General features: G+C 37.2%; 1 protein-coding gene across 1 annotated transcript in view; it reads right to left on the bottom strand.

Moving 5' to 3' along the window:
• The window catches only part of gbe1b (glucan (1,4-alpha-), branching enzyme 1b), a 203,341-nt gene that overhangs the window by 47,050 nt on the left and 133,817 nt on the right, over positions 1–22,474 (bottom strand). Inside the window, exons 13-14 of the mRNA XM_079823996.1 lie at positions 13,661–13,845; positions 70–200 (exon numbers count right to left, since the gene is read on the bottom strand). Coding sequence (XP_079680122.1) covers positions 70–200; positions 13,661–13,845 — 316 coding nt within the window. The remainder of the gene's footprint in view (positions 1–69; positions 201–13,660; positions 13,846–22,474) is intronic.

The raw sequence follows: 22,474 nt of genomic DNA, 5'->3' as shown, positions 1-22,474 counted from the left end.
AGTTTGAGACCTGTACTAGAGACTTCCCAGTATCTGCGTCCTGAACAAGCATTACAGCATGAAGGATACTTCCCCGCTGGCCCCGCAGCGATTCTATAGTTGCTGTAGCTGTTGGTTGGGTGGAAGTTGAAGACGAAGATGACGTTAGCCCTCTCGAAGACTATCACCTTGTCTCCCTCGTGCTTGGCGCTGACGTAAGCCTATAAAGAGAGAGACAGAGATCAAAGATTGAGCCCAGTGAGATTGCGTGAGATTTGTGTGATTTTAATCACACATGTTCTGTATCTCAGCCTATGCATGTTTGATCTTCAGGAGTAACGTTACGGTTCCTATCTGTAAGGATATTGCTCAAAATCCCACAACTTTTGGTGCCCCGTGTATGAACTCATTGCTAATCAACTCTTACATTATTAAATCGCTCTTCTGTAAGATGGATTTTGGAGTGTCTTACAGGAAGTCTCTCACTGTACTGAAGTTTCATAGTATGCAACAAGTTTAGATAAAAAGATGATATTTTTTGGATAAAAAAAGAACAGATTAAATAAAAGATTTAGAAATGGGAAATACTAATAAATACATTGTATAATTCATTTATAGTTTATGTATATCTTATAAATAAATATGTATATATTATGTATATATTATAAATATATAGATAAATAATATATACAGTATGTAAATATTTCTTAAATATATACATGCATGTGTGTGTAATTATATATACATAATAATTATACACAGTACACACACACACATATTATGTAAAGACAAACTTTTGTTTTGGATGCGATTAGTCACAATTTTTACCCAGCACAAATAAATAAATAAATTAATAAAAATAAATAAATATATATATATATATATATATATATATATATAGAGAGAGAGAGAGAGAGAGAGAGAGAGAGAGAGAGAGAGAGAGAGAGAGAGAGAGAGAGAGAGAGAGAGAGAGATACATACATAAATACATGAATAAACAAATGATTGTTGATTAGTTAATAAATGTTAATTAGTGCAAAATAAATATTTCTGAGAAATCAACATTGGGAATGACTCTTAAAAGTAAATAAAGCGTAACATTAAAAAGAAACATTTAGGTATTTTTCCTTTGTGATTTATTATGTTAAATATTTATTTATGAATAAATAATATTTACTTATATAGAAAAGTATTACAGAAAGTTTCTCACCACACTAAAGTATGCAATAAGTTTCATTTGGCTAAAGAAGAACATATTAAATAAAATATAAAAAAAAGAATTAAAGAAGAATAAATAAAAATTGGAAATAATAAATAGAATGTATTACACTTATTTATTCATTTATAGTTTATGTGTAATGAATAAATTCATTAATTGAGAGAAACAGATAAAAAAAAAATGAAAGAACAATTTTTGAGTAAAATTTAAGTTTTCAATGCAGTATATTGGACAACCATAAGATTCCAAATAAAATAAATATCGAGAAGCAAGAAGAATATTTTCAAAGGATCCATCCACTGAAGATCTTTCCCCCTACAAAAAACAGACCTTTCAACTACTCAAACTCCAAACTTTTGAAGTGCATAATTTTTTTATTTTTATCTAACTGAAATCCAGAGATGACACTCTTGGGGCAAAACTCCAGCTCACTGTCAGCAGCAGACGACTGCGAATGATTTAGCTGCTGGTTTCCAGCAGAAATACGAGTCTGTAATGTGCCATTACCAGAGATTATCAATGTCACTCTGCCCCGCTATTTTTAGTGGTCCAGACCGTCAGCCAATTTGGGAACTGAACTCGAAAGAGAGATAAGAAACGCTTGTATCGAACAGATAGAAGATCCAGGTGAAGGGAACAAGAATAGTTTGTTTTCCTCAGGATTCATTTGCATTGAGTTGCATTCTTGAGTTGCGTTCTCATTCCCAACTCATCACTTAAGGATGCTTGGTCAGGACCCCTTGGTTGATTATCCATTGATATGCACTCCATTGCTTTCAGTTGTTTATCTTATGTGTGCCTTTAAACGTGGAAATGATTCATAGATATTCTAAAGCACCTAACCACATACCCAACCCACTTTTCAACAATATAAAACACTTACCACCAGGCATATCCAGTGTTTTATATTATACAATACACTGATGAGCCAAAACATTACGACACAGGTGAAGCGAATATCGTTGATCATCTCCTAACAAGGCCACATATTAAGGTCTGTGTAGATTAGAAGGTAAGCAAACAATCTGTCCTCGTAATCAACTTGTTGGATGCAGGAGAAATGGGAAGGGATAAAGATCAGCTTGTGAGTTGCTCCCGGTCAGCAGTGGTGAGAATTTACCAACAGTGTCCGAGGAGGGACCACAAACCAGCGACAGGGTGTTGGGCACCCAAGGCTCATTGATGCACCAGGGCAATTAAGGCTATCCCGCCTGGTCCGAGCCAACAGAAGGTCTACCGTGTCACACAATTTTAATGATTTATGAGGTTGTGTGTCACAACACACAGTGCATTGCACTCTACTGAGTGGCCGCAGACTAATCCGAGTGCCTATGATGACCCCTGTCCACCGCAGAAGGCATCTACAATGGGCACGAGACTGTCAGAACTGAACCTTGGAACAGTGGAAGAAGGTTGCCTGGTCCGACGAGTCCCGTTCTCTTTTACATCACATGGACAGCCGTGTACATGTGCACCATTTACCTGGGGAAAGTGATGGTACCAGGATGCACTGTGGGAAAACCCGTGGAGGGAGTGTGAAGCTCTGGGCAACTTTCTGCTGGGAAACCCTGGGTCCGGCCATTCATGTGGATGTAAATTTGACATGTGCCACCTACCTAAACATTGTTGCAGACCAGTACATCCCTTAATGACAATGGTCTCTTTCAGCAGGATAATGCGCCCTGACACACTGCACACATTGTTCTGGAATCTCAATACAATTGAGTATCTGTGGGATGTGCTGGACCAACAAGTTCGATCCACGGCAGCTCCACCTCGCAACGTACAGGACTTGAAGGATCTGCTGCTAACGTCTTAGTGCCAGATACAGATACCACAGGACACCTTCAGGGGTCTTGTTGAGTCCATGCCTTGGCGGGTCTGCCCTGTTTTGGAAGCACTCAGAGGAACCAACAGCATATTAGGCAGGTGGTCATAATGTTTTGGCTCATCTGTATAAACAAATGTTTAGGTTTAGGGGTAAGGGTTGGGTTACATGCTCAAAAACATCTAAATAGTGTAATTTAAATCAAATGATTGTGGCTGTTTCAACTGAAAATCATACCCCAACATATATGTCAATGGCAAAATTATAATATATAATTTTAACATGACATTACAATAAAATTCCTATGCTCATTGCGTCTGTGTATGATGCCAAAGGCTTCTCATTAAAAGCAATGGAGTACCCTGCACGTCGAAAAATTATGCTAAAGGATTAAGATTAATTAGAGAATGTTAATTTTTTTTTTTAAATAGTGTTTCTTAATATGATGGAAACAAACCTCAGTATTGAATATAACCTTCAAATGTCTGTATGTACACTGTAAAAAAAGAAAAGTTGCTTAAAGTTAACTTAAAATTGTAAGGCAACTTGCTGCACAGCTTTTTTGAGTTTACTCAAATTTTAAACAAAGTAGTTCACTTAACTCAATTAACTGAGTAAGGTCACATGTCTCCCAATTTAAGAGGTTTTGTTCAGCTGATTAAGTTTTTTATTTTATTTAATTTTTTATGTCACCATCATGGTGATGAGTGTTTTCTTTAGTTGGGCAGTTTGACGACTTTTTAATGTTTGGCAAGAAAAGATAATCAAATGCTGTCAGCTGCTCGATGATAAGAATATAATCATTGTGTAGTGGCTTAATTCACAGTTTTTATGAGTTTAATATGAGCAATATACTATTAGCTTTTTTTTAATTGTGATTCTAGAAAAGATCAAATATGGTTTTAATCAAAATAGTTCACTAAGGTTTAAAACCGATTTGATGACCTCCTATGAGATTTTCTCACACAGACATCAAGAATCAGCCTATAAATCTCAACAATGGTTACATGCTTCATACCGCAATGCATTCTGGGAGCCATGGATGAGTTTTGCATGATGCACCCAGAATGCATTGTTAACTTGTTGCAACTTGTATGCTTGTTAACTTGCATTTACAAATCGAATTTACAATTAATACTAGGTTGGTCCAACAATTGTTGAACCAACTTATTTTGACCATGTTAAGCCAACTTTTTTGCAGTTAATTGTCCAGTTAACTAAAACATTATCATTAGTCAAAATGTTTGTGAGTTAGATTTTTTACAGTGTATGTATGTATGTATGTATGTATATATATGCTAGTGTCTATATTTGGTTCTAAAACGTGCCGTAACCAACAGCAAACATTGTGTCAGTCACACATTTTTATCATCTCATTTATCAAAAACAGTTATTAATGCTGGTCAGTCCTACAAAACTCCCTTTCATTTTTCATAAAAATGCGTTAACCACATAAATCTAGCACAGAACATGCTTCTAGCATCTTCCTTTACATGCAAATGTTTTGAATATTTAATATATTTAAGAAAACAAATTCACTATAATTTGTTTGTAAATTACAAGGATCAAAGGAAGGATACATTTGTACTTCAGTAGCCATTACTCATTCTTTGCAACGGTAACATGAGTCTTGTATTTTGGAGGAATTTACTGTAAATAGTCTTGATCCGAGGGGTTACATTTTCATCGACATGGCTGGCACAAAAGCAGATGCTTTGAAGTAGACATGGGAGTGAGGAGGTGAGGCAATGCTCTTCATTGTCATGATATACTGGCGCCAAACTGGTGCGCAGGAGATAATGTGTATTAGGGAGTCCTGGAACTATATCCCTTAGTGCATACACAATCAGCTTTAGTGTTTTTAATAGAGTTTCCCATCATGCTGGCTTCATTTCATAGCTAAAAGTATGCTTACGAATAAGGTGCACTCAATGGAAGGACAAGAGTGTCCTATAAAAAGCTTACATATCACGGGTTGTAAGTTTCCTAGGGAAGCTTCTTTCCACCTAGTATCAGCCTCAGACGTCACCCCCACTGACCATTGTCAGAACGTCTGATGCATAATAAGGCACACAAATTGAATACACTTCAGGAGTTTTGAACTCATCATCTGATTGGATGAATTATTTTCTTTAACGGTCCGCATGGAAACAAAGCCGACATGATGCCAAGCCCCCACATGGAAGAAAGCCATTGTGTTTACAACTGTGACAATGACTACGCTTACATGGACAGTAGTAATCTAATTATTGACCTAATTCTGAATAAGACAATATTCTGATTAAGGTGTTTACATGAGTTGCTTTTAGAATATTCCGTTCATGTTCCCGTTTTACATGTTATAGAACATAGCTCGATTAATGACACGTCATTACGTCCCCATGCCACGCTACGCTGTCCGAGGTCCAATCATAGCCCGACTTTGGCAGGGGTGTTAAAATTCAATGGGCTCAGGCAACCCGATGTAACTTTGCCTGCGGGTGTCGCTGTTGGACAGTGTTACTTTATAAAAACGAGTGATTTTTACACTTTTTAATTTTTAATGACCCATACGGCTTGCGAGAGAGGTTCCCGACCGCTGTTGTAAGCAGACAGTTTAGTCACAATTATGAATATGGGATTACAGATACAAACTTATTGTATTTTACTTTTACAATGAGCATAATAATTACAACAAAAAGAAAAATATATAGAGGAGGCAGTGTTAGAATGAGCTGTCAAGAAAGACACGCACCATAGCAAAACGTCATGGCAACGACATTTCAGACTGACAAATTTTCCGACATTTGAGCACTTTGTTACGGTTTTGTACGCGTTGTTATATTAATTTTAATTCAAATTCTGTTTTACTGGCCACGATATTATTGATGATTGTTGAGAGGGCCACTTTTGATTAATTTGTAAAAAGGGCAGGGGCGCGAGCCCCCAAAGCCCTCCCCTCTGCACTTGCCTGATGTGTATGTGTCCAGTAACAAAATGCGATGAAAACTTCTACACAACGTTAACAGTTAGATTAAGGTGTGTACATGTCTGTAATGCTCTCCGATAATGCGACTAAAATATTGAATTAATTCAATTTGCGTTTACTTCGAGTATGACTTTAACCGGATTAAGGTAATTAGAAATCGCTGTTTACATGGTAGCTTCTTAATCAGAGAATTGTCTTAATCAGGTTAATATCAGAGTATTTTGTCAATGTAAACGTAGGGGAGGGCGGGGCACAACTTAACGCTTTTTGACTTTCTCAGTTTGTGTAAATCCACTTGGGGTTCAGAGTATTTATTGTTTCCCACATTAATTGCACACGTCTAGTACAATTATGTGGTTTTGTTTCATTAATACAGTGTATATTTTTTTCTTGATTTACCCCGAAAGAATGGAAGTGAAATGTGACAACATGCCCCGTAGGTGAGGTACATTGTAACATGTGGTGGGGCCAATTTAACATGACCAAATAACAGCTTAAAATGTCATCTGATATAATAAAAAAAATATACAAGACAATCTAAAATATTTTGTCAACAAAATACAATTATTAACTTTTTAAAATAAAATAATGGCATTTTTTAATCATTAAAAATATAAGCATTTTTTTAGTTTGACTACAAACACATCGCTAAATTCAGCTATTCAGCATAGTTCAAAACATAATAATAATTAATAATTTTTGAACATTAACTCTCAGTCATTATTCACCCTTTTCTTATGCTTTTTCAAAAGAATTCATAAAAGTATAGAATATAATGGATTATTTCTAACAACGCACCCCATCTGCACAACTGAGATTTAAATCTTGGCTCGTGTCTTCTGCTGGTTAGATCAGCATTAAAGAACGATCTCAACTGTTAAATAACAGATATAAGATAAAAATAATATCGGATTTGTCTTATTTTAAATAAACTCAAAAAACAGAGATGAAAACTAAACTTAAGTAAGAAATGTACTTTTGCTATGGTTAAATACATGTTCAGTGATATCTTCCAGAGATGTTTTAATTTTGGCGCTATTTTTTCTCAAAATAATGTTGATATGGCAACTAGTAAATACACTAAGTTTCGTCATTCTGGCATGTGTGGAAAGGGTTAAAACATGTGCGTTACAATTAACCCCGCGTTAGATTGTGCCCCACGCTCCCCTACTGAATGAGCGCTTATCTTGATCAACTAAATACTGGATTTTCAAAAGTGTGTGAAGTTCATGGCATAAACTCTTTAAAACACATCCAAGAGTTTTACATGCCAGTCTGTTATTGCAGAAACATCGGCTTTAGATTTCCACAACTAAACATGATGATGAACACAAAAAACTGTGATTGGTTGTTTCACATGGCAGTCAGATGACATTTTGGGCAGACATTGGTCAATGAAAGTTGCCATGGAGTCCAAACCTTCTGCCGTCAGTCTGAAGGCTTGGAAATGCAAGACTAGTTTTTATGCCACAATTCTGACTTATTTTTCGCAATTGCAAGATCGTGACAATTCGGACTTTATAACTTAAAATTTTAAAGTTTATATCTCTCAGTTCTGAAAAAAAATGCCAGAATTGTAAATCATAAACTTGTGAATTGTGAAAAATGAAGTCAGAATTGTGAGATATAAACTCGCAATTACAAGTTAGAAAGTCCAAATTGTGAGACAGCATGTTCCAATTATATAGAAATTTTTGATTAAAAATTATTTTGTAAAATATATATTTTCTATAAAATAAAACATATTTAGTGAACAAACTTCTATAATGTGTTTTACACTTTATTGTTTTGAAGTAAACTAATCTGCTGACTGTCTTCTTTAAAGAGACCAACCTTAGGTCTGTATTCAAAAGAATTCATGAATTACAACCATTTAACTTTAGATTGCAACAGTACACCTACACAGGACAAAGATGTTGTCGTCTGAGACAGCAGAGAGTAGCTAGCGTTCTGTAGAGGAGTTTGTCCGTTTAGGGCTTCTGTAGAAACATGGCGGCGCAAAATGTCGACTTCACTGTTAGGAGATCAACCTCATTGCATAATAACATTAATTAGGAATTAAATGGACAAAAAAAACAAGGAAGAATTAACGTACCACTCCATTGATGCGACAACAGCGGAGCCATAAAGCATTGGACCTAGCCTCCTAAAGCAGTCTAAACACACGCAGGGCTCGACATTAACGCTTGTCCGCTTGTCTGGGACAAGTGGATTTTTTAAAGGGGCAAGTGAAAGAGAATTTTTCTGGCCCGAACGGACAATTGAAACGCCAAAAACAAAAAAAAACTAGGGAATCACCAAAACGTGATAACGATTCTGCATTCATTTAGTTAAAAGTGGCAATCGATAGTGCATAATAATATATAAACTGAGGCTTGCACTGCCTCCCTCTTTATTTTCAGCTCATATTTTTGAGCTTTTTCTTTTTCAACCAACAACCGATAATGCAATTTTTTTAATCCCTATTTTTATCTTGTGTATTGTAAAATGAGGTACTTTAGTTTGAGAGTAGGCACCGAGATCCAGCCTATTTCACCAAGGTCCACTCACTTTAAAATTTCATGCCGACTCTAAAACACAAAAACTGATGTAAACAAAACTATTACGAAAAAAATCTGCAGAACTAGAGAATTTGAGCAGCTCGTGTCTGGACAAATTGTATATGTCCTGCTGTGTGCAGTAGTGGACGTACTGTAAATATTATATGACTGACCCACAGCACAGACAGACAGGAAGCGGGACAGGGATGAGTTACTGAACAGCAGTCCTGTTTGCAGCACAGCGGGCATTCTGTATGATTGGAGCGGCATGTAAACAGTGCTCGGCCAAAAAAATCACAGCTTTAGTCTTTAGAAGCCTGCTGAGAAACAGTTTCAAATTGGTGGGTGGCTCATGCAATCGGCTTTTCAAGAGAAGTCCCCTACAGGGCTGGAGGAGATATTGAAAATTCTTGATATAGTTGTTGTGATTTCTGCTAGAGATCAAGTTTATAATATCATGGAGATATATAAAGCCAAAATGGTGAATGCTGCAATGTTTTTAAATACATTTCTGAAAGATTATCTCATTAGGCTAGTTTTGTGATGCTTTCTGGTCTCACAATTTATGGGTCTGAGAGAGATTTTATTTGGGGAATACCACACTTTTTCTTAGCCAATCAGAAATGTTATCTGTCTGAAATCATTTGGCATTCGGAATTTACTGACATTGAAACTGCATGACATCCGTTACATACGTTTTTATAGTTTTAAAGGGATAGTTTTTCTAATGCCGTAGAGCCTTTCTTTTTCAGACCACAAAAGAAATATACATATTAAAAATCCTGCTTGCGCTTGTCCATATAATGGCAGTGAAAGTGAGAAATCAAGATTAATAAAAACGCGACTTAAAATAAAACCCATCACAATTTCTTCTCTGTGGTGTATATATCCGTTGAACTCGTAGCAACAGAAAGTTATCGCGTGTCGGTCTGTCATTCTGAGATCATGAACATTCCTAATATTATATAATTAAATAAATTTAATTAATAACACTACATATTTAATTAATAATACTACTCATTTAACTTTTTTCTGTTTTAATACGCCGATCATGCATAACATCATGATCACTATAGGTAAAGTGAATAACATTGAATATCTCTTCATCATGGCACCTATTAGTGGGTGGGATATATTACGCAGCAAGTGAACATTTTGTTCTCAAAGTTGATGTGTTGATTTGAGCGAGTTTGACAAGGGCCAAATTGTGATGGCTAGACGACTGGGACAGGGCATCTCCAAAACTGCAGCTCTTGTGGGGTGTTCCCGGTCTGCAGTGGTCAGTATCTATCAAAAGCGGTCCAAGGAAGGAACAGTGTTGAACCGGCGACAGGGTCATGGGCTGACAAGGCACACTGATGCACGTGGGGATCTAAGGCTGGCCCGTGTGGTCTGATCAAACAGGTGAGCTACTGTAGCTCAAATTGCTCAAGAACACAGTGCATCGCAGTTTATTGCGTATGAGGCCGCACAGCCACAGACCAGTCAGGGTGCCCATGCTGACCCATCAGAACTGGACCACGGAGCAATGGAAGAAGGTGGCCTGGTCTGATGAATCAGGTTTTATTTTACATCACGGGGATGGCCGGGTGCATGTGCGTCGCTTACCTGGGGAACACATGGCACCAGGATGCACTATGGGAAGAAGGCAAGCCGGCAGTGTGATGGCAGTGTGATGATTTGGGCAATGTTCTGCTGGGAAACCTTGTGTCCTGCCATCCATGTGGATGTTACTTTGACACGTACCACGTACCACCTACCACGACATTCCCTGGTGGCTGTGGCCTCTTTCAGCAGGATAATGCGCCCTGCCACAAAGCAAAAATGGTTCAGGAATGGTTTGAGGAGCACACCAGCGAGTTTGAGGTGTTGACCAAATTCCCCAGATCTCAATTCAATCGAGCATCTGTGGGATGTGCTGAACAAACCTCGCAACTTAAAGGATCTGCTGCTAACATCTTGATGCCAGATACCACAGCACGCCTTCAGGGGTCTAGTGGAGTCCATGCTTCGTCTGGTCAGGGCTGTTTTGGCAGCAAAAAGGGGGACCAACATATTATTTTAATGTATAATTTAAAATGTAATTTATTCCTGTGACGCAAAGCTAAATGATCACATGATCCTTCAGTAATCATTCTAATATGCTGATTTGCTGCTCAATGAATAGTTCTAACTATCAATGTTTAAAACAGTTGTGCTACTTAATATTTTTGTAGAAACTGTGATACTTTTAGTTTTCTTTGATGAAAAGAAAATTCTAAAGAACAGCCTTTATTTGAAATATAAGTAATTTATAAAATGATTAAAAAAGGCGTTCCAGTTTATCGCCCACCCTATTCCACACACTGGCCCACCCCGCTCTCCATCCACAGACCGCAAATGGAGCAGATCTGCTCAGTGTGCACCAGTGCTGTGACATCGAGTGCAAATCGTAGTGAAGTTGAATCTAAGAAACAGAGGAAGGTAATAAGAATTCAGTTCACGCACACAAACGCTCCTCTCACTGGAGCGATACTTTGTTACCACTCTGTCAGATCTGTGGAGAGAGAGTTGGGTGTCTGAGTGGGTGCCAAGGTTTTTTACTGTCGATTATCTATCCTGGAAAAGACAAGGATGATACACAGCAATTACAAACATTCAGACACCAAGACGTGCTCAAAGCTCAGCTCATTTTTTTAAAGACTCTCATTAGAGTCTTCGGAGATTGTTTCCTCTGCCAAACAAAAGGAGAAGGTGAACATTTTTAAATAGAAATGCCATATGATCTGAACAAAATTCCAGTCCATTGTTCCAATTTCAACTGCATATTATATGACATTAACTTGACATTAACTTTTTTGCTCACCAGCCACTGTGGCTAGTGGATTTTTTTTATACATATCGATACTGAAATATCTTCCAATACTCATTTTCTGCAGAATAGATAGACGATACCAGCTGTGCTTTCTTGCTCTCTCATCTCTCCGACAGAAACCCACTCACTTGTTTAATTTGCCCTGGACGAATACTGTTGGGGGTACAGGGCTTGAATTTCGGCGTGAGATTGCAAGTATTGTGCATAACTTTAATCATTCATGCAGATTTGCACATAAAGCCACCTCGCAGTACTAAATCAAGTTCTTTTTCGCTGCTTATTGTACTAAAACGGTAAAATACAAACAAAATAATGTCAAAATGCCGGTCTTGGCGAGTATTCACGTAAACACAGTCAGTTATTTTTTAAGTGAACATAAATAGTTGAGAAAGAAAACGCGTGTGTAACAATATTGCGGATCTGTGCATCAGGTCTTAAAGTGACAACAGCCTAATATACCTGCTGCCAAATTATGAGATAATATAAAAAAATATCTATATGGCAGTTTTCCCCCATGGTAGCGATGTCAAATTTGTGAAAATACTGAGTGGCTAGTAACTTTGTAAAACTATAATTTGGACAAAACTACATTGCACTTAGTTTATTATTTCAGATGCCTTTTTAAAGGACTATAGTTGAAAAATGTATATCTATATATAAAATTCAAGCCACCAAAGTGGCTAGTAGGAGACTGTGTTACTGCTGAAATCCACCCACATTTGGCGAGTTTTAATGTCAAGCCATATGGCATAGTTGTGCTTGGAGTCAATTGTTTTATTTGTGATAACACAAAACATGGCAAATTGGGTGGACATATTTTTAGCCAGGCTGTCATACAAAGAAAATATGAACGTGCAAAAACAAGAGAAAACCAACTAAATATGAATAACTGATTGTTGTAGTCAATGCATGCTTTTTCCTGTGAGCTTTTTGGTTTTCTATGGATTTTTTGGCATAATAAAATAAAGCCTGTAGCTGTAGTTTGCCTGAGAACCAATGAGGTTTGTGTATGATTTCTTCTCATCCACTCCTCCTTAAGTGCTGCTGAGGGCTCAAGATGTTCTCGCATATCATTAAAGCACCAGATTTTGGTGGAAAGGAGATTTTTATTGAACTACAGACTAAAACTTTTCCTTTTACTACCTCATACAAAGCTATCATATGAATTCAGAAGATTTAGAAAACAGCAAGTTTTATATGGATATGATACTTTTATGTGACTTTACGGTTTTAAACATCCAAAATGATATGGTTTTCATAAAGGGTGATACATTAATTATGTAATTTTCTATTAATTTAGCTAATATTTCTCCTGCAAAGCAGCATTGCTTTTTTATTTATCGATTGATTGAGCTATTTTCTATCATTTAAATGTATTTTTTGCAAAAAAAAACTATATTTCTTGCCTATTCTTTCAAACGTGAACATAGTCCTCATCTATACAACAATGTGGCAAGGTCAAAGTAAGACACAGACAAGGTGAGGCAGGTGTAAAATGAGCTACGGATCATAGGAGAAAGTGAATCTTCTTCAATGATTCATTTACACAGTCTGGCATATAATCCCTGCCAATTCCCTTCATTTGCATAATCATCTCGCTGTCGGTCAGACTGACACAACCACACGTGAAAAGAACATACAATGGAACTCTATGTGGCAGGGCGCCAGTGTTGTTATAGTTAGCTAAAAGTAAAACTATTAAAAGGGTCATGATTTTTATGAACACAGCGACAAGTAAACATTATTTTCCTATCCTTCATGGCTCGGATGCTGACGATAGAGTTTGTTGCATTTACCCAGAACATTGTATTAAGACAAGCTACCACTACCTTCCATCTTTCATTCCTTCACGGCCGACAGCAGTAAATCAGTCCATTCATTACTTCACGCTGCTGCAGGGGTTGGAATCACATCTACGCTCTGAAATGTTTTCCTCAGGTAATGATACATATACGGATCTTCCATATGGAGGGGTGGGATTTTGTTTAAAAATCAACTGAGTAATGAGATTGCAGGGCTGGTTAGGGACTGATAGTTGTTTTAGTGAAACAGCAGATGTTCTGGTGACAGAAAGATGCTTTTTTTGCGGCACATAAAGGGAGTTAGAATGAGAGAAAGAAGGTGGATTGAGAACATGGAAGATGACACAAAGAAAGCCAAACTGTGGTGATACGCGCAGAGCTTGACTGATAAAGGGAGAACAGTAAGCATTATTTATTGGTACTGGTGGGAAGAAAGAGAGGGGAACTGTATGGGGTGATTCTTCTCTCACCGGGGGAGCAGCCAGCCAGCCGTACTTGTCCTCTGTGCGGTTCATGTCTCGGTCGAAAGCGTACAACTGCTGGTAGCGCAGGTGATCCGTTTCCAAAAGGTTGAACTGCCGGCGGGCGTAATGATAACTCTGATTGTTGCCGATCCGTGGAAAATCCAGCCATTCTGGATGGCCGAACTCATTGCCTGCAATTAAACACAATAGAGAAAATCGTTTTTCACAAATACATGTTCAACTGAAGAAAACATGCCTCAAAAGCAGTTGGTTTTGAGTGTCTAATACAGAGGTGTCCAAAGTTGGAGGGCCACTGTCCTGCAGAGTTTAGCTACAACTTTCCTCAACAAACCTGCCTAGAACTTGATTAACTGGCTCAGGTGTGTTTAATTGGGGTTGGAGCTAAACTCAGGGACAGTGGTCCACCAGGAGCAGGATTGGACACCCCTGGTCTAATGCAATACAATACACAATATTTAGAATTGGTAGTAAATTTCACCGTTATTACTGACAATAAATCCACTTGACTACTGTTAATAGTAGGGCTGCAGCTATCGATTCTTTTTGTAATCGATTAATCTATCACTTAATCGATCGATTAATCGATTAATCGGATAATTTTTTCCCCATGTTTTTAAACAACCAAAACAAATAATGCATAACGAAAATGAAGAGGAAAAGCAATTTAATTTATTAATATGCACAACAGGTTTCATGCTGTAATCTAGCGCTGACATCAAAGTAAATATCTTTTATGTAGATTTCTTAATCGATCGATTAAGGTGATCGATTAAGCTTTCCTGTAGCTCAAACAGTAGAGCATGGCGATAGCAACGCCAAGGTCATGGGTTCGATTCCCAGGGAAAGCAAGAACTGACAAAATGTAAAAATGTGTACCTTGAATGCCATGTAAGTCGCTTTGGATAAAAGCGTCTGCCAAATGCATAAATGTAAATGTAAATGTAAATTTCTACACTTGCAGCATTTACCATTAGGCTACTAATAAATAATATATCATATGTGGTGAGCCTATTTGCTATGGTAACCTAGCAACCTGTGTGTGTGTGTGTGTGTGTGTGTGCGAGGCTTCATTGCAGTTTGGTACAGCAGAAATACATACATTCATTTTTAATAGAACGCTGCATTTGGCTTGCATCACTTGCATAGCGGTGCATTTTAGGTGAAGCATCCGTTCGAAAAATCGCGTCACAACATCACGTCCCGGTGTATACAGTGAACGCATGCTGAAATTATTGTTGCGTGGCTACATAAAAGTTTAAGCATATGTGATGCATTGCCACGATTGGTCTGACTGGCGCGAAAGAGAGAGAGAGAGAGGAGGTGCGTGTGTGTGTGTGTTACTGATTTTCTACTATCAGTTCTGCTCTGCTCTCCGCGCGCGATCTTCACGCGAAAAGAGGTCAGCCTTCAGGGCGCGCGCTCGTTGTCAAAGATGCGACACGGCTCAACTCTCCGTGTCACAGAAAAAAGCTGAGCACTGAACGGATAAGTTTTCCGTATTGTTGTTTTTGAATAGTGCACAACCGCTTCAAAGCATTTACTTGACAAACTTTATGAGGATGAAAGTGAAAGCGATCTGGCTTCGGGCTTGCGCGCGCATGTGTGTGTGTGTGTGGCAGCTATAAGAACGGTAATCAACTTACATAAACCGTGTAAAACATGCAGTTACTAAAGTGATTCTGGGCATCTAGAATCTAAACTAAATTCAAAATGTATCAGGCGCTTTGGTGTGCTTCCTGAACATTGAACAGCGGTCCGTGTCATAGGAATTTAACGAGGCTTCGAGGCAGAATTTTTGCCTCGAGGAATTTTTGTAATCGAGTTAATCGAGTAACTCGATGAATCGTTTCAGCCCTAGTTAATAGATAAATTTAATGATGTGAACAAAACCCTAACCCTAATTTTTAAACTTTGCTACTTTCATGAATTGTATCTTAAATTGTGAGCTGCTGTTTTCGTAAAAGATGACACTTAGGCCTATTATTGTCTGGCGGACGATTATTTGGGCATAAAATAAATCAAGACTTAGACTTTTGTTTACACAAAAATCTTACTTTGTACCCCAATCTAACACAGATCTGAATCTGCTGTACAAGCATAAACTCAATAATCTGCACAAGATTTCTTTCTGAAGAAAGAAAGTCATACATTGGGGATGGCATGAGGGTGAGTAAATGTTGAGAGAAATTTCATTTTTGGGTGTACTATGCCTTGTCGTCATAGTTGGGTAAAAACAACAATGGCCGCCAGCGAGATGTATGTGTTTTCACAGTACCTGAAATATTTGCCAACTTTTACGTTTGGAGACGTTGATCGCCTGGTCCAAATGTATTCATCTACTGTTAAAACAAAACTAGACAAAGGCTACAAGCTCTTTTTCGAGAGATATCTGCACAAATACGAAGGTAAGACGATAAAATGTGTTATTGTTGCAATTGCTGGTCTTCACGGTCGCTGCCATGTTTTACCCAACTATGACGACTTCCGGTTTGCAAATGGAAAAGGGTCCATCGTAAATACAGAAAGAGCAGTGCTACGGAAAATCTGAACCCCCCCCCCCCCCCCCCGTGTTTGTAGTAAACATTTCAAACTGGATGACCTCGAACACAGTGTTTTAGGCCAAACGGAGGGGAAAAACTGAAAGAAACTGCTGTTCCTTTTGTCATCAGTTCCACCCAAAGTGAAACGCCGTAGCCTTCAGTTAAGAAAGCTGTTGCCATAGTGTTCCATTTTTACCATGCTGTTTAAAGAACAGACAGAGTAGGACACAATATTCAGTGTGATAAACCCACCCTTATAATAATTACTTTGTTAATAACCCTCTGTCGATCAGACTGTCAGTGAGCGGGGATAAAAAAATGCAGAAGTATAATCTGTAGTTTTCACGAAAGCCCTGGAGCTGTCAAAACTCCACTGGATGGTGTGTTGAGTCATCAGACAAACTTTTGCTTACAAATAAACGCAAATTTCTTGGTTTAGTTAACAAAGAGAACGAGTAAACATTGTTCATTTACATAGCCTAATACAGACATTGTAACTATACAAAGCGGGTTGAATATGGGCAAAGTTACACTTTAAGGTGAATGTAAACCGACGTGACAGAACAAAAAAAAGACAGGTATGGTCACTGGTCAGTGTAAATGCAGCCTTAGATTCGACAAGGGACCCAAAGCCATATTTAGGGAGGGCTTTTAACCAATCAAGGGCCAAGCAACTACTGGCCTCACCTTTCCCCTCTCAAAGCACCTCCTGCAGTTAATGTTCATTTCAAACCTGCTGCCATGATCAAAACAAGACAAGGAAAGTGCACAGCTTCAAGATCTATTCCCAGTTTTTTTGTTGTTGTTTATTTTCTAACAAACGAATGAATGCTAAAAAAATTTGCAGGCCCTTTATTCATGACAATACTGAAGGAACTAATAGAAACACCACACACACAAGCATAATGAACCAGGATACGAAAAGATAGGACTGAATAATGCAGTATGAAACGCTAAATGACCTTGTCTGAGGGTTAAGTAACAGGAATAGAAAAGACTGCCTTTTGATGTACCACTTTTTATGTTTTATGTCTCTCAATGCACTGTAAAATATGACAAATTTCCTGTAAAATATGACAAATTTCCAAGTTTTTCCCACCAGATTTAAGTCTACATTATATTATATAACTATCTCTAGGGTCCAAAATGAACTTTTAGTCAACTGCCAAAGACAGGCAATAAAATATTGTTACATAATACATTTAAAATATATTACATAACAAAATATTATATTATAGTTTTATAACATTTTTATTAAAAATATTTCAACACATATTCTTCACTCCTTTTAGTGAAACCACACAAAAAAAGGATTATTTCATTTTATTTGGAGGCTTTAACTGAAGCTAAAACTATGAAAACTATTTTTATTTAAATAATGGTGAAATAAAACAAAACAAACTAAAATATTAGATGGAAAAACTCAAACTAAACAAAAAGTAGGAATTACTAAAACTAAAACTGGAATAAATATTAATAAAACCAAAAGAGTAATATAAAAAAAAACAATAAAAATGACAAGGGCACATAACATCAGTACAAATTTTACAAAATTAAAATTACGACTTAAAATATATATAAAAATTAAAGCCGATTCAAAATATTAATTACGAAAACTATAATACTATATAAATAACACTGGTTCAGATGCTGAATAATTCACCCAGCTGTCATGAATTCATGTGTATAAATATTTTTGGTGTGAAATTAGTTTATAAATATTTTAAGCAAAATTTTAAAGTCACTGTTTGTGATTGACACATTTTGGGTTGCGTCTCACTCTTTTTTCCCCCCTGCCATTTTTCATAACCTAGGAGAGCTTGACAGTCCTGACATTACTGACTGGTGGCAAAAAATAACCTAAACCAAACTGTGTGCGATCAGAGCTGAATTTAGCATCACAAACACAACTGACAACCGTAATCTGCCGCTGTGTGCATAAATATTTAGTCACATCAGATGTTAACTGGCCTTCACTAAGAAAAACACGCACACAAAAAGAGAGTTTTGTCAGGATCACAACAGCAGGGTTTGTGTGAATTCCCGCACTCTGAGGGCACGATGATCTCAGCGATGAGCTGGAGTCTGGAGCAGATGGCAGTGGAGATCACAGACAGGACTGGAGAGGAGAGCCAGCGAATATATTTGCAAGCGGAGCGCGAGCAGTGGAATAAAAGGCAAAGAGAGCGTTGTGACAGTCTTGTCAAGCGGAGTGATGAGATAATGAATCCGTCATCAGCTGACAAGACAACATCATAAAACAACAGTTGGGTAATTGAATTCCGAGGAGGCGCTTTGACAAGCAAGAGAACAGAGGCACAACAATGGTGATGAGGTAAGTTGTTTATTCAGAGGAAGAAGGAAGGAGACAAGAAGATGGAAATAAAAATGGATGCCGGAATTGAGGTGGAACGGACAAGGAATGACAGTGCTTTCTAATGAAATAAATTACGTAGCTGTAAAAGAAGTGTCAAAGCATGAGCAAACAGGGAGGAAGTACACACACTGTCAAGGGCTCGACAATGAGGATGGCCTGAGGTCATAAAGATGTTCGGGCCTCAGACGGATCGCCCACAGTCTGCTCACTGACCGAGTTATGTAAATGTTCACACATTTTAAAGCACTTTAACAGTTGTAAAGGTTGGGTGTGCACAGGAACAGGCTGAAGACTCAGCAGATCCAAATATAAATTTAAACTTTAATAATGCTTAGGAACAAACTGAAGAGCCGGGAAATACACTCCAACATAGCAGGGTAACATAACAGTGACTAGACAAAAACTGAGTGAAAGAGAGGAACTTAAATAGGAGACAGACACGAGATAATTAACTAAACACAGCTGAACAGAACTTAACTTACGAGGGTAACCTAGGAAACAGACAAGTGGCGGGAAACTAAGACAAAGGAACACGTGACAGAATCAAAACACAACTGAAAGCTAAACTAAACAGTCAATATGCCAATTTGGTGGATTTTGTTGCAACTTCAATGTGTCATAATCCCATTTAAAAGTTAAAATTTAAAATATTATAATATAAAAAAAATTATATTTGTTTTTTATATTGAATATTTAGTATATTTTACTATTTTAAAAGTGGTATAATATAGTATAATATAATAGTTTACATTAAATAACATAATATAAAAAATGTAACGTTGCTTCATTTACAGTTTTCCCCAACACTCAGTGGCCTGTTATAATAGAAAAAAATACACATTTTCATTACTGTAATACACTGATATATTATTAACATTTGACGTTATTTTGTTATATTATAATATTTAATCGAATACTGCATATTTAATATATTTTAATAGTGGTAGAATAGTAATATTTTACATTAAATACTACAACTTATTACACGGCTCTGTGGAATACTTGATTCTGATTGGTCAATTGGTCAAATCCGGTAAGCGGTAAATCCAGCAGTATGTTATCCCCTGATAACAATCAGTAAGAACTGAAAGCACAGGCTCATCTGGGTAACTGAAGTCAGCACTTTACACTTGCTAGGACAGTTTTTTTTCCTCCAAATCAATATTTTTTTTGTACAGTTATTTAATTGTGTATTCCGGGTATAACAGACTCGCTCTCGTTTCATTCAAACACAGCCTGCTGCCATTTTTTGAGGATTGTTTTGTACACTGTTATGGATTACAAGATAACAAACAGGTATTTTAATCAATATCTCTTATACCCATAATTATTTATCTGGTGAAATACAGTGTAATAAGTGGTATGACGGCACCGTATCACTTAAATGTCTGTATAGTTTGAACTTGCCGCTTGCTAGCAACTGCTCTCTCCGCAGAAGCTTTGCGTTTAAATAGCTAATAAAATATTTCAACTCAGATCAATATTTCATATCTAATTATTTACTTATGTGGCAAGTAGCCATGTAATAAGAGGGATAATGTACATGCAGCCGGTTGTTATCGTATAATAAACCCCTTCAGGGTTATGCAAGTCCTCTCTGCTTCAAGTCGGGGCCCTGATCACCCTGTCTGCAAAAACAACTGGCTGGATGCACATTATCCCTTACATAATATACATAAAAAAAATCAGTATTTACATGTTACATTTTTTTAAGCAGCATTGTACGGACCCCCTAAAAGGACATAGTGATGGAAAAAAATATGAGATAGGAGGAAAAATTGTGTCAATGGTTTTGCGTTTGCAAATATTTTGCATTCCCCAGATAAACTTTGAGCTTGTTCATTAAATGTTTGCATTGCCTTTGTTTGCAAAATGTTTGCGTTGCCCTGAGAAACTGTGCTTTTTTTCACAAAATTATTGCGTTCCTCCAATAAACTTTGTGTTTGTTTGCTAAATGTTTGTTTCCCCGAAAACGTTGTGTTCGCACACAAAATGTTTGAGTTCCCTTGAGAATTTTTGCTTTTGTTTGCAAAATGTTGACTTTCCCCAGAGAAACTTTTCTTGTTTACAAAATGATTGTGTTCCTCCAAGAAACTTTGTTTGTTTGCTAAATGTTTGCGTCGCCCCAATAAACTTTGTTTGCAAAATGCTTGCGTTCCCCTGAAAATCATGTTCGCTCGCAAAATGTTTTGAGTTCCCCAGAGAAACTTTGCTTTTGTTGGCAAAATTATTGCGTTCCTCCAAGAAACTTTGCATTTGTTTGCAAAATGTTTGCATTCCCCCGAGAAACGTTGCTTTTGTTTGCAAAATGATTGTGTTCCTCCAAGAAACTTTGTTTGTTTGCAAAATGTTTGTTTAGCCCCAAGAATGTTTGCGTTCCCTTGAAAAATGTTTTGTCTTGAGAAACTTTGATTTTGTTTGCTAAATGTTTGCGTTCCCCAGAAAGCGTTGTGGTCGTTTGCAAAATGTTTTGCGTTCCCTTGAGAAACTTTGGTTTTGTTTGCAAAATGATTGCGTTCCTCCAAGAAACTTTGTTTGTTTGCTAAATGTTTGCGTTGCTCAAATAAACTTTCGTTTGCAAAATGCTTGCATTCCCCTGACAATCATGTTCGCTCGCAAAATGTTTTGCGTTCCCCTGAGAAACTTTGCTTCTGTTGGCAAAATGATTGCGTTCTTCCGAGAAACTTTGCGCTTGTTTGCAAAATGTTTGCGTTCCCCTGAGAAACGTTACTTTTGTTTGCAAAATGATTGTGTTCCTCCAAGAAACTTTGCGTTTGTTTACAAAATATTTGCGTTACCCCGAGAAACTTTGCTTTTGTTTGCAAAATGATTGTGTTCCTCCAAGAAACTTTGTTTGCAAAATGTTTGTTTAGCCCCAAAAATGTAAGAATGTTTGCGTTCCCTTGAAAAATGTTTTGTCTTGAAAAACTTTGCTTTTGTTTGCTAAATGTTTGCGTTCCCCAGAAATTGTTGTGTTCGTTTGCAAAATGATTACATTCTTTCAAGAAACTTTGCGTCTGTTTGCCAAATGTATGCGTTCCAGAAAGTGTTGTGTTCGCTCAAAAAAGGTTTGCAATCCCTTGAGAAACTTTGCTTTTGTTCACAAAATGATTGCGTCCCCCCTAAAACGCTGTGTTTGCTCAAAAAATGTTAGCTCTCCCCTGAGAAACTTTGCTTTTGTTTACAAAATGATTACGTTCAGTCAAAACTTTGGTTTTTTGTGCAAAATGATTGGGTTCCTCCAAGAAACTTTGCGTTTGTTTGCAAAATGTTCACGTTGCAAAATGTTTGCGTTCCTCAGAAAATCCTGTTTACTTGCAAAATGTTTTGCGTTCCCCTGAGAAACTTTGCGTTTGTTTGCAAAATATTTACGTTCCCCAGAAAGCGTTGTATTAATTTGCAAAATGTTTTGCGTTCCCTTGAGAAACTTTGGATTTGTCATTGTGTTCCAATAACAACACTGACCAGCGGGGGCAAATAATTGTTGAGCACTGTTGTAGTAAAAGCCGAATTAATGATCACAAAAGCATGGACAGAGTCGTGATTCTAAATCTGAAAAAATGAAGATGCGAAAATAAGAAGGGAATTAGAACAATAACAATCACAGCAGGTAAAATATTCTCCCAGTCTCTCTAAAGAAATAAACACATGATGACGGCAGACTGCAAACTTCCACAAACTTCACAAAGTGGAAAGTCTGTTTGCTGCATGATTTTATTTGAGGTTTTGGATTAGTTTTGTCATGCATGAAAATCTAATCTGGAGTTTTTTAAACGCATACATTTCACAACAGGAAACATACAGCAGACGTGTAAGAGAGGTGTATTTCACATCTTTCATTATTGTAGCCAGATGTTCCTTCACTTAACGAGAGATAAATCT

The sequence above is a fragment of the Gobio gobio genome (genome assembly GCF_949357685.1).
Source record: "Gobio gobio genome assembly, chromosome: 8".
NCBI lineage: Eukaryota > Metazoa > Chordata > Actinopteri > Cypriniformes > Gobionidae > Gobio > Gobio gobio.
This window is presented reverse-complemented; position numbering and strand designations above follow the sequence as displayed.